General features: G+C 35.3%; 1 protein-coding gene across 1 annotated transcript in view; it reads right to left on the reverse strand.

Moving 5' to 3' along the window:
* WDR70 (WD repeat domain 70) overlaps positions 1-14,211 on the reverse strand; it is a 126,957-nt gene that overhangs the window by 90,791 nt on the left and 21,955 nt on the right. The window contains exon 6 of the mRNA XM_088156929.1: positions 4,498-4,557. Coding sequence (XP_088013055.1) covers positions 4,498-4,557 — 60 coding nt within the window. The remainder of the gene's footprint in view (positions 1-4,497; positions 4,558-14,211) is intronic.

Here is a 14,211-nt window from a genome sequence, read left to right on the forward strand (position 1 = left end):
AGCTATTCAAAATTCTGAGGAAAAAATGCTAATGCTTATTGCTCTCATCTGTTATTCTCAAATCACAGATCAAGTAAAACGGGAATTTTACTGAAATCTATTTTAATTCTCTGTTTGAAAAATGGTAATGTTCTATAGTACAATAAATAGTATTTCATATACTAAAACAAATTGTGTTCAAATCACTACATGGAGAAATAAGGTAACAGAAGGCATTTCACTAGAAATTATGTAAAATCATTATTTAAAATAATTTACCATCAAAATTATTTCTTTTCATTTCACATTTGTGAAAATATTATATCTACTACTACGTTTTCAAACATTAATATAAGATTAGCTGGACAATGTACTAAATTAATTTAGATATCAAGAGGTTAATTTTCTAAAAATTAAGTCATCAACATAAGAGAGTGTTGAAAAGTTCTATCAAAAAATACAAAACAAGAGAATTTTTGAAATTATTCAAAATTACACCTGAAACATTAAAATGTCTGAAGAAGTTTTCATTAAAAGATAAAATTCATATGGAATTCATTCTTATATTTTAATGGAGCCCATGGGTAATACCTAGACTATAATCAGCATATTACTTTTAACAAAAAAACCCAAAAACATGGGTCATCCCACGTTTATAACATAGATAATCATCAACCCTTTCAGTAAGAAGATAGTCTCCAACACTAATCATAATACTAGTAGCAATGATAATGATGAAGATAATAATAATATTCTATAAAATGCCAGGAAAACCATTTGAAGAGAGAAAACAGAAGATTATGAAGGAAAGAGAATAATATTACACTTCACCATGAACATCTGACTTATACAAGACCATGTGAGGGAAAACCCCCAATCAAACAAAAACACTGTATACAGAATAAAAAACAAAATGAGTGGAGGGTAACACCTGAGAATAATGTCATGACTACAGGTTAGCAACACCAAATGTCTTCAGGGAAGAAAAGAACTCGGGGGAATTACTTCCAGTGGCCTAAAACTGTATTAAAAATTCTAGATATGGATGTACAAAAATAACAGTAATTTTACACAGAAGATGCTTACCTATATGTATCTTCTTTATACATATAAACAACAAGTACTGACAGAAACTATGATTTAATGCAGACACATAGTAATACCACCAAATAAAACTTGTCTCGAAGATGTATCAGTCTACTACCGTAGGTTTTTTTTTCTAAGCTTTAGTATACATCTATATACACTGTGTTATGGAGACTTTTAAAACTTATGTAAACTGTTGAATAGTTCCCACAGAAAATATTTTAAATCATGGAAAACAGTTCATGGAAAAAGTAATCTATAGAAAAAAATTGTCTCAATAAAAACAGCATGTATGAATGAAATTTATCCTTTAAGATGGACAATTTGCTTTCCTAGAATTTAGATTTCCTTACATGAAATAATATGGGAATCTTTTGAGTTTTCTTTTTCCAGTTTCACGGAGAAAAATTTCACTTAGCTATTCCTTATCTTATCAAAGACTCATTTCTAGTCATCTTCTCCTTTAGGCTCCTGCTGCTCCCAACCACCTCTGAGCTGGCCACATTTTAAGCATCACCTCCCAAGGCAGGAACAGGCTATTCCCAAATGCTGGAAATCAATCAGGTGAAGCATAAGGCTGGCTTGGCTGAGCAGGGATCTTCTCCCAGAAATAAGGCAAAAAAGAAAGGTATATGCCCAGTGGAAGCAAGGTCAGGTGACATGGGAAGAATACAGACATACTGCTTGCTACTGCAGGGAGAAAATCTGTGCAGCCAAAGCTCAGTTGGAGTTGAAGCTACCGAGAACCATGGGGGAAAACAATAGCTTTTTTTTTCAAGTATATTAATGGTCAAGGGCAGTGTAGAAATAATATCAGACCATTACAGGATACAGATGGGCACTTCACAAAGAGCTCAGAGATAAGGCAGAGATGTTTAAAGCTTCCTTTGCCTCTGTCTTCTGACCGACCAAGAGGGTCTCAGACCTTGACTGTAAGAATGATCAACTCCCAGCCAATCCTGAAACTGTGCAGGATCTGAAGCTCCAAGTGGATCCCCACAAACCTATGGAGCCTGAAGAGATTCATCTCAAAGAGCTGGCTAATGTTATTCCAAAGCATTTCTTGATGACTCTCAAGCATTTTTGGGAATCTGGAGAGATCCCAGCTGAATGGAAACTGACAAAAGTTGTATCAGTTTTCAAGAAGGGCAAGAAGGAGGACAACGCAGACATCAGTCACCACCAGCACGACTTCATGAGAGAAAAGTCTTATCAAACCTGATTTCCTCTTACAACAAGGTAACCCATCTAGTTAAACAAGGAAGGACATTTGATGTGAACTTTTTGGACATAATAAAGCTTTTGACTCTTTCACAGAGTCCTTTATAAGATGTATTAGGAAAAGGTCCTTCACTCAGACGGTGGTTGGGCACTGAAAAGGCTCCCTCCCCATGGAAGCTGCCACAGCAGCTGACACGTTCAAGAAGTGTTTGGACATTGCTCTTGGGTACATGGTGCAACTCTTGGGGCGTGCTGTGCAGGGCCAGGAGGTGGATTTGATCTTTGTGAGTCTCTTTCCAACTCAGAAAATTCTGTTATTCTGTAATGCAGGTACCTCACAGTATTTCAAATATATAATGCCCTAGTATAGCCAACTGTCTGAAAATAGTAAGAAGAAAACCAAGATGCAGCAGAAATTATGGCCCTATTCACCAGACAACTGATTCTTTCTTAATCTAAATATCCTGCTGTAATTCAGAGACATTCACTTGCAGAAATCTTTTAAAATGTGTAATCTCTAATGTGTTTCTAAAAAGAATATGCTCCTTTTACCACTTAAATGGAAATTTTGAACCCTAGCCATTTCATTCGCAGAAAAACTGGGCATCTCCAGATTAATCAGAACACTCAAGTGTCCTATTCAATAACTTCTATATGAGGGAGCAGTTGTGATACGAGATATTTATTAGAAGGTACATATTTCGTATTCTTTCGCATACCCACCTATATATCAAAAATAACATGAGAAATAAAAAATATATATGAAGTTTCATTGGGAACAGTAATTCCTACTACACCATACAAGCAAGACAACTGGGAAATTAATCAGCTTTCTGGGAAGTCTCTCTAGCTTGGGAAATCTTTCCTGAGATTTCTCAGCTGCACAGGAATAGAGTCATCATCAAATCCACATTCACTAGATTGAAGAGGTACAGATGGGATATATAAGTTTAGCTGAAATACAGTACATGGTATAAACATAATGAGAAGACTGTATTTAAAAACACTGGGGCAAAACACCAAAATCAAAATACGAAGTTACTCCCATCCTTATATGTCCAAGCTCAGGGCTAAATGGTTTCACTGTTCTAAAACAAACAAAAAAACCCTCAAAAAGATAACCTTTCTACATGAGAGATATTTTTTCCAATTTTATGTTTCATTTACTGCATTCAGTCTAATCCAACTGTGCTATTTATATCCCACATTACAATTCACCTCTGCTCTAGGTGATGACAGCTGCATTTTCCTGCAGTCAAAATATCTCAGAAGTCTTCCAGAACTGTAACTTCGACTTTACCAGGCCTTTTAGTTAGAAATAACATGATCTTACTCTTTAAGAAGCCATGAAAAGATTTACTGGTTTAATATAAAGAAAAATAAATCAAAAAATTTTACCTAAAAAAGCTGTTAGGACATGTGTTCAAGAAACATACTGCAGAAGCAGTAACTCTCATGTGTAAAATGGGAAACGGATTTGCACAGAGTACACTACTCGGCAAAACCTAGTATTCATAGAAATTCATATGCAAAGCAGTTGCATGCACTGTGTGTAGAAAAATCCACTCTATTTTTTTATTAGTGTAATGCAATGCATCTTTTCCAGGTCAATCAGCCCACAAAAACAATTGAATTTATGTTGGAAGATGTGATTATACAGAGATAGAAATATATAGAGCAAAAAAAGAGTTCCAAGTTGGATTGTGGTTATTTAAAAGAAAGCAAAGCTGCAGTAGTGGAGATAAAAATCTAGAAAAGATGCAGTCAAAGACAAGGAAGAACAAGATCTCAAGAAATTAAGAATGGTGTATAAAAGGCACTAAAAGATTGAGGTAGAATGAAGTACTTAGCTGCAAAGAAGTAGTTGGCAATAACATTCTTTAAACTTATGACCAAAGAAAAGTCTATATTAGACTCATGTCTACACATTAGGAAGCTCTATTCTGGAAGAAAAACTCTAACAATTATAGAGAACATACTTAATGAAAATGAGACTACCATTTAGTCAAATTGAGCTATATTTAGGTTATTAGAATAAATTGAAGAGGTCATGAAACACTATTTAAATTGTACTAAGAAATGAGACCGACTAAAATAACAAATCATGGAAAAAATTTTGTTTCTTGGACTTCAGCTGCTAAGTATTTATTAACCTATTTCACAGACTGGAACAGGTCTAGAAAAGCATGAAGGGTTGAAAACATCACTTACTGTCTTTGTTCCATGTTGGAGTGTAATTTCATGAGAATCTGGGATTTTCTTGACAGGGTTCTGGAAGAAAAGAAAATTCACTTCAGTGAAAACAGTGCTAACCCCAGAAAAACCCACTAATGCAATATATATGTAAATGCAAGACAGTTTCACATCAGTCATAACATGAGGAGGAGAAATGGGAAAATCATAAACCAGAGACTGACTTCACATTTTTATTTGCATGGATATACTCCCAAAAATATGATTAATAATTGTTTTATAAATATTACACCATCTTAAGACTAAAACATGTTTGGCTTTGTTTTTTTTTCTCTCTGGAAGATATTAATTCACACAGAAAGAAATATAACGGAAGTACTCAAGTAGTTTTGAGCAACTTTCTACAAAGGTCATGCAAATCATTACCCTCAAAATGCTTATTTATTTGCACCACTCCAGTTTCCTAAAACAGACACTATATATCTTCTTGATGCCTGACACCTTTGTTATAGTTTTCTGTTGCCAAAGTGTGATTTTAAAATAATTTCAGGCACATTTTATACTACACATTAAATCTCCTGCCTTATCCATCTCTGCCAATTCCTTCACTATTTTTCATACTTCACAGAGAAATCTCTATAGCATCAGACAGATTACCTTCATACTTGTTTTATCTTCTTTATCAGTTCTTTATCTTTTATTTCTCTGATAAAACTGAAACTTTCATTATCTTTGGTTTAGCCACACACCTACCCTTCTTCTAACTCTGCTTAAACTACAAGGGAGAATTTAGATTAGCCATTATTCTTTACTTTGAGGGTTGTTAGGCACTGGCACAGGTTGCTCAGAGAAGCTGTTGATGTTTTATCCCTGGAAATGTTCAAGGCCACGTTGCTCTGAGCAAGGCAGTCTAGTGGAAGGTGTTTCTGCCCATGGCAGAGGGGTTGAAATGAGATGATATAATAATGAGAATACTAAAGAATTCTTCATCTCATGTACCTTACCACAAAGGTAATTTACTTTTCTGAGAGTATCTTAACTACTTTGAGAGGTGTTTCAGCAAGTCAAAGAAAAAAATAATTTATTAATTAACATTATCTAGAACAAACTTATTTTAATTGCTAGCTCCCTCAGGTAGCAATAATTAAATCTCCTTTTTCATGAGAAGAGTGAAGCACTAACACAAAAACATTTTTGCTTTATACCACTGTCATGTTGAATAGTATTCTGGCTACTCATTTTAGGGAAGAGGAACAGATAGGAATATATTCTGCCACCTGATAAATCAAACATCCTGAGCCTGAAAGTCAGACACTTGGCGACTGCTACTGGTGCTAAACTCGGCAGTGTCCAAGGGATGCCTGACAGTTAAACTAACTGTTTAGACTATTCAAAACAAAAAATTAAGATAACAACATCCAGGAACATATCTTGGCATAACATCTTCAAATTAGCTAAACATTTACAAAAAACCAAGGTGGCTTATTCTGTTTTAGTTAACCATGAACCTCCAAAATAGCTCAGAATGCTGTATCTCTAATGTGCTACAGCATATGCCTATATGCACACAAGATAATTAGACGCAACTACCACTTTTCCAGTTATTATACTCCAAAGAATAATGAATTACATAAAATCTTTCCTTTTTTCACACTTTGAAAGGGAAATATAGCTAATACATTTATGATGATTTGAACATCTGACTTTCATGTAACTAGAATATTACTGTAAGTGTGAAAAAATTGAAAAGATAGAGTTTGCCTAAAGTGTACCTGCACTTCCAGGAATTCAGCTGTTAACTTCACACAAACTAATTCTATGATTTCACTAATATTGTTCTGCAAAATTTGCATTGTGATTAAAACTAAAGAAGATAAAACCTTTACAGGATTTCCAGGATTTTTGTTGTTGTTGCTGTTGTTATTTTCTTTTAAAGCACACGAGGAAAAGACAATATTCTAAATCTCTGCTTCAGCAGAAACAGAGGAAAACAGTCATGGTGTTGACGTATCTCCTAATATTTTACAAAAATTCTCAATTCCCTGGCTGACATAAGATTAATATACATAAAATCAGTGAAATAGAGTATTCTGTGAGTTCACAGTTTTTTCTCAAAATGAATAGTCTAATCTTAAAATCAATTTCTGCAAAGGGACACTACAAATCAGCATCACATCTGCAGTATGGAGTTTCAGTTTTTTCAGGGAATTCCAGCCCTAGTTGAGTGTTATAATCCTGTGCCTAACAACAATCATCTATTTACTGCACCACTGTCAGTAAATATTGTGGATTTTTTTCCCCTTGTTCCTCTTGGGAGCTTCCTTATTCTCAAACACCACTCAGAAAACATGCCACTAGCAACCAGAGGCTGAAACCAAATCAGTCTCCCCAGAAAATCTTGAGAAAAATCAAAGACAAAACCAAAAAATCAAATAAAAATTACTCACTTTTTAATGTCCCAACCAGAGAAGGGGAAAACAGCACATTGATACCTAAAAGAACCTCTGCTGTTCAGTTTGCAGAGGTTTGTATATAAATAGAAATTATATTGTATGAGAGAGACTTGCAAACTATAGGTAATCTTTCACACATCAGGCCCTTAAATAGGAATTCTTCTGTTTACCCACAATACTATAATTTACAGAGAAAAAACACTTATTTTTTCTCTGTGTTTGCAATTGGTCTCATAAAGAATCACGCCTTTTTTGAGAACTTCAAGATCATATGCTGCTCTGGAAAAAAAAATCTGGATAGCTCCTGTGTTCTCAGTTCTCTCCTGAAATACCAGCTTCCTGAAAACTTGAAAAGACTATCATTTGTGAGAGCAGAGCTATGGCACAGCACAAAGGAAAAAAAAAAAAGTCAAAACTACAGCTGGTTGAAGTCAAAGGTAAGCACTTCCTCTGTCTTGAGCAAGAGAAAAGATTAAACCTGGTTTGGCTACCATGTATTTTAAATATCCTTAAGAGAGCCTTTAAACTGATCGGGGAGCTGGAGCACTTCTCTTGTGAGGACAGGCTGAGAGCGTTGCTCAGCCTGGAGAAGAGAAGGCTCTGGAGAAACATTTATAGCACCTTCCTGTATCTGAAGGGGACTTCAAAAAATCTGGAGAGACTTAATATAAGTACATGTAGCATTAGGAAAAGGGAAGTAAGTTTAAACTGAAAAAAGGGATAGGTTTAGGTTAGATATTATGAAGAAATTCTATACTGTGAGGGTGGTGAGGCACTGGCACAGGTTGCTGAGAAAAGTTGTGGATGCCCCATCCCTGAAATTTTTAAGACCAGACCTGGATGGGGCTCTGAGCAACCTGGTTTAGCTGCAGGGGCATTGGAACGAGATGGTCTTTAAGGTCCCTTTCAATCCAAACCATTCAATAATTCTGTGATTCTATTATACCAAAAAAGCCCTTCTGCCCCAAGTGTAAACACATCCTGCTCTTTTGGGTGTCCGGTTGGACATACTCCACAGGGAAGATGCTATCTGTTCACAGGCAGGAGTGATGAGAAGGAGGCAAGAGCTACACTTCACAGAGATTTCTCCATTTCTGGTGAAATTACAAGTTTTGCAGAACAAGTATAACAGAGGTGGTCTGACACAGATGATTACTGCCTTACTTGAAGACAGATGGGAATAACTGGAATACTAAACGGGCAGCAGGAACAGCTGGTGGAACAACAAACCCTATCAACAAATGGTAACAAAAGTACCTCCATCTACTTAAGAACATAACTTCCCTCAAAAAAGGTCCCCCTACAGAAGATCATGTTTTAATCATTCAAATCTCAGGCCTTCTGGCAATTAAGAAAAAAGGACTTTCTGGTTTTGTGCCTTTTGTTGAAATACATAATGTTCATGTTTTCAAGTTTTTTTTAAAGCTTATCTATTCCCATCCAAAATGACTGATTTGCATGGAAAAGCAAATGTCACACTGCTGAGGGGCAACGTGGGGAGGGCAGGAAAATTTGAGATCCTTTGAAAGGCTTTTATTTTGTACTACAGCATACAGACTGACAGTGTTGAAATCTGCTGAAATCAGATACTAGCAAATTTTTCCCTCTTCTATTTTCTTCAGCCAAGCGTTAAAAATCATAAGTGCAATCAAGAAAAAGTAATCAAGATGACAAGAAAGGATTCAAAAGAAAAATAATTAAAAGAAATGTAATATCTTCCACTGTAAATTATGTTACATACTGAAAGAGAATGCTCTTAAAACATTTTAAGGACAAAAATATGGGTAGACAACTCATCAACAATCACAACAGAAAGGATGGGATATCTGACACAGGAAATCCCAAAGCAGACAGGTACAAAAGCACAAGCTCTTCAGAAAATCATGGAACGGTCAGGATTGGAAGGGACCTCTGGAGATCATCCAGCTCTCCTGCCAAGGCTGCGTCACCTGGAGCAGGTAGCACAGAAACACATCCAGGTGGGGTTTGAATGTCTCAAGAGAAGAAGAATCCACCACGGGCAGCCTGTAATGTTTAGACTGATAAGATACCACAGAAAACCAGTGAATTCTGGAGATAAGCCACTGTTTATCTCGATCACCAAAGAAATCTGGTCAAACTGCTGCAGTATTCAGACACAACCATATGTTAATATCAACAGCAGAAGGCTACAACTCACGCTTGCTGTTGCTTGTTAATGTCTGTATCAAAATGTGTTTGGTTTACAGGTCAAGTATTGCCTCTCATACATCACTTAAGATACAACCTAGGGGGTTTGGTTTCAGTTTAAAGAAGTTCTAGAACTTCACAGGGGGTCACTTGCACGACCTTTTTGCATTGGAATTAACCTCAGGCCCACAAACAAGCAGTTTTTTCCTTTCCATCTCACATCCAGCTTCAATATGCAAGTGAAGGAAATTAAGAGACTATTTTAGTGATGATGAACAGAGAGAACAGAACCCTGTTCCGTTCTTCAATATTAAGTCTGAAACATTATTTAAAGAAAGATAAAAAGGAGTTTAAGGGGAGTACTTCACCAATCTGGAAGAAAATATCCCTCATTCCTCTTTTCAAACTAGATAAATGTTTTCAGCTGTTAGGCACCCAGACGAATTTTCCATTACAGCAGTGAAAAGTTAAGGCAGTGGTAAGTGTTCTTATTTATTTTTTCAGTTCTTTTTAAACCCGTTTTTCAAACAAACACACAGTGATGTCATGTTTTGTTCCACAATCATGCACTGATTGAAACCATACTACTTGTAAAATGGGCAAGTTTTCCAAATCCCAGTTTTTCACTCTTTTCCTCTGTAAAATAAACTGAAAACAAACGTGTAAGATATACACTAAGGTTCAAGAGAAGGATGGAGTATGAAAAACTGCAATATGAGAGATGGGTAAGATGCTGTTCTATAGAAATAGAAAAATATAAATTTTTTGGGTTTACAGGAGTGCATTACCCGCAAACTTCCATGCAGAAGAAAACATAGAGATTTGAAAGGATATTTCAACAACTTATAATTTCCTCTCCTTTAGGTGTTAGAATTGACAGATGTATTCTCATGCAAACTTGCATGTTATTAAACTCAGCTTGCCCCAGATTCATATAATCTGAGTTTCTAAATGCGATGCATCTAAATATGGAATCAACTTTCTTCAGACTTCCTATGCAGCCTTCAAAAATAAGCAAATAACGTCAAGAAGAAGCATCAGTGTACCAAAAAAACAAAATAATTTTGAAACCTCTCCTCTTCATGAATTATTCACAAAAGTGCAAAGCACCTGAATTCCTAGCATAGGTGCCTTGATTATGTTGGATGAATCAGGGCATGTGTGTCTGTATTATCTAAATTTCTGGTCTGAAGATAAAGGCAAACATTCTGGATGAACGGAGGATGCATACAAACACTGGTATTAGTTATCTTGGCTGGCATTCCCACAAAACACACAAAATATTTGTTAATCATGGAAAAACACAGATAACTATAACTGCATGATGAATGCAGAAAAAATTAATAGAAGTATCGGAAGTGCCCTACAAAATGATATTGTTCCCAGTTTCCAGCCTTTAATTCAGGTAAGTCAAAACAGTGCAAAATTTACATCTTCAATTTTAATTACAGGAAGATCAAGGAGATGTTATTCTTTCCTTTAGTGAACTAAGAGGTATTGCTTCTGTGTGCCCTCATGAATTAAAAGGTGCTTTAAGTAGATGAACTTCCTTTCAAATACCTACAGGAAGTAAATTTAATTATTCAACATGGAAACAGTAGTGTGGCTGGTTTCTCCCAACATCATCTAATTCACAGATTCGTGTAATTTTTCTCTTATGATCTGAACCTAAGTATTTTGTCAGGTACAACCAGCAAGGGAAAAGACCTTAGACTAAATCTTTATTCCAACATGATTGCCTAAAAGTAATATATTTCTAACATTATTATAGGCCAGATACAACATATTTTACTAGATGTTCAGTCAATTGGTAACTCGGAGACAGTGCCATAACACAACAGGTAACATCAATTAACTCTTCCCTCTCATGCCACTTACCAGCACATCCCTTTCTGAAAAGACTCCAATGGCTTAGCAGTTTAGAAAAGATATTACAAATAGAATCTTAGCATATTTGCAAGCACCATTTTTAGACATAAACATCATACTTCTAAAGTACAGCAAAAAGCCTGCTTGATCTGTCTTCTAGGGGCTACTTTTAGACAGATTTCAGGAGGCTGCTATTTTCCACCTAGATTCCAAAATCTCATTTAGATAAATTTCTAAATTTGTAACAAGTCTTTGATTTATGAAGTCATAGTTTATATTAATGATTACGACCAGGGAATTGTTCTCATAATGTAATTCAAAGAAATTCTCTTGAGCCTTTTCTAAAACAAGTTATCATCATTGATAAAACTGATTTAAATCTAAAACTGCCTGGAGTCATTCAAGTTTCTTCTGCAGTTTCTGGAAGACAGGTTTGCTTAAACTGAGTATTCCAGTTACATTCTGCTATATAACCTGTTTAATCTTTATCTTCTCAGTTTCAAATATGTATAAATATAAATACTTCAAATTTGCTGAAACTCTATGTACAACTGCCACATACCGACAAAAAGCACCCGTGTTCAGTCAAGCCACAGTTTTACTACAGTAAAAAAATACAAAACATTACAGCTACCTGCCATGTTAGGAATGAAAAAAATCTCCAGCATTTTCAGTCAGGCATATCCTTTATTAAGGTTATTCCTTAGAGCTGAACAGAGTACTTTGTTTTAACATAATGGAATACTTCCATTTACTCTGCAACAGTAAAACAGCTCACACAAACATAGATCAGCTGACAATGAGGAGAAATAAAACAAACTCTGAAAGCTCTGTTCAGGCTGGTAGGTTTCCAAACCACAGCTTAATTATGAAATCAGAAAGGACAAATTATTGTGAACTTTTAAGTCTTCAGAGTAGAAGTGCCAAATGTTTAGCTCAGATGCGAACAAGTATTCACCTATTTTACATTCAGCTTGTGTACAATTTTGTACTACAGAGTCCATGTGGGATTTCCACCACAAGGAATAGGCCGTAAAAGACACCTAAGAAAGAATCCAAATCCTAAACATAGGATGCACAACCAGACTGAACATAACATTAATTAATGCATAACATTTTTCAGCCTGCTAGCCTGTTCACTTAATTATTTACATTAAACTTGCTCCAGAACATCTTTTATCTAAACTATACAGACACTTTATCATTACCACCATTTGGCAAACTTTAGAGAATAAAGAGCATGAAGTTCTTTCACCTGACTCACCAAGATAAACCATGAACACTTAGATGTTTTTCACTTTTTAAAATAGCTTTACTGTTCTCTAGATTTAACCTCTGTCAAAATAAAAGTACTTATGAAGTATCTAACAATTCAGAAACATGTACAAAGTTAAACACGTTTTTTTCAAAAAAACATTCCTTTCCTCTATATATTTAAAAAGTCAGTACTACTAAGCCTTTCTAATTCATGCGGAAAAACCCAGTTTTAGTTACATGCCCTTCTATGGAAGTACATTAAAATTACATATGAAGTAGAGTAAGTGTTAAAGACTCTTGTAAGTTGTGTAAGCAGCGAAATTAAGTCCTTCAACAGCAATACAATCCTGGGCTCATCAACACTTTAAAAAACAATGCAACCAACAGATGATCAATATTTGGCATTGCCATCTAAAACAGCTATTACTACAACTGAAATAAAATGTATTTTTCCTCTTATCAAAAAAGAACCTTATGCTCATTTTAAGACTACTGGTGAACATATTAGCATAGAATTTCAAAAATATCAGGATAATACAACCTCTATACCAGTATAATGGCAACCTCATAAGCAAGTAATCTCTTTTAAATTGTTTAGATTTTATTTTAATGACCAAAATTAAAACAATACACCATTGGTGTAAACCAATCCTTGACCTTTGATGGCAATGTATTTCACTTTTACATACCTCAGTTTCCTCCTCTGAAAAAATGGGAATAAATAATACCTATTTCAAGGAATCTGCTATAAGGTTTTCAGCAACAATGGTGGAGATTTTCACCTAGGATTCACCTAGGATTCCCTAGGGATCCTGTTCTTAGCAAACACACTACTGTCAGCAAACTAAACCGTTACAGCTACAGAGAGCGAAAGATATCCACAGACTCCACTTTTCAACAGTCCTACAACTGTTATTGTGAAATGCGTTTATGCAGGATCTTGAGAGACAGAAATTTATGTATAACATCCCACCTAGTGACAATGACTGCAGTTGTCTACAAATTTACCAAATAATTAGGGTAACAAATTAAAAGTGTATGTGTGCATGTGTATTTGTCAGCTAGTCATGCAAAGATGATCTGCAACCACAGAGTGAAGGCAGGGGGACAAGGGTTAAAAATTACAGCATGTCTCTGTTACTGCAGGAAGGAAGAACAATTTCCTATGTAGCTTCCACAGCTGGTTCCAATTCCATTACTGTTTCGATTACTAATTCTCCCATGCCACCCATAAATTACCTTCAAAACATTAACATTTAAGCTTTCTTATGGCAGCACAATTTTATGTAATGTGACATGAGAATAAATTGCTAAGTGACTTTAACTATGCATCTGGAAAGAGGAAAAGATACATTTATATTGTATGGACTTGAGTCCATGCTTGGTACAAACACAACTTCCTTCATGCTTCACTCAAGTATATTCTTTTATATAAAGCCTATGTCAAAAGAAAGCAGTGCATTATGGCCAGATTATGCATCCCATATTGCTAAAATGGTTGTAATACCCAATAACGCTGCAATAATTTTCAAGATGTTCAAGGCAAGTAAGTACTAAGCACTAGGTCAAAAACGGTAACCAATGTGAATATCCTAGCTTTATTTAGAATCATAAAACAAATAATTGTAAAATGTTCTGTCCAACAATTAAGAAACACGCTTGTCTTCTATGCATTTACATGGTATATTTTACTATAGTACCTACATATGTTGAGATCCCTCCAGCATATTGTATCAAAAATACTGATTTCCACACACGCAACATAGTATGAAAATTCCAAATGATTACAATTAAACCTGACAGGACACACAACTAGACAGAGAGCCATTCCTTTCCAAAAAGCAATCAAATTATAACTGTTCAGCATGGGTCAGCTCTGGGTTATACAGGAAAAGAACAAAAGACCTCAACACATCTTTCAGCGGAATGTCACCCATGTTAAATCCAACAATTATAGTCTTTCCTTAAGAAGCCTGAAGTATAT

The sequence above is a fragment of the Sturnus vulgaris genome, chromosome Z, assembly GCF_052056855.1.
Source record: "Sturnus vulgaris isolate bStuVul1 chromosome Z, bStuVul1.hap1, whole genome shotgun sequence".
NCBI classification, from domain to species: Eukaryota; Metazoa; Chordata; class Aves; order Passeriformes; family Sturnidae; genus Sturnus; species Sturnus vulgaris.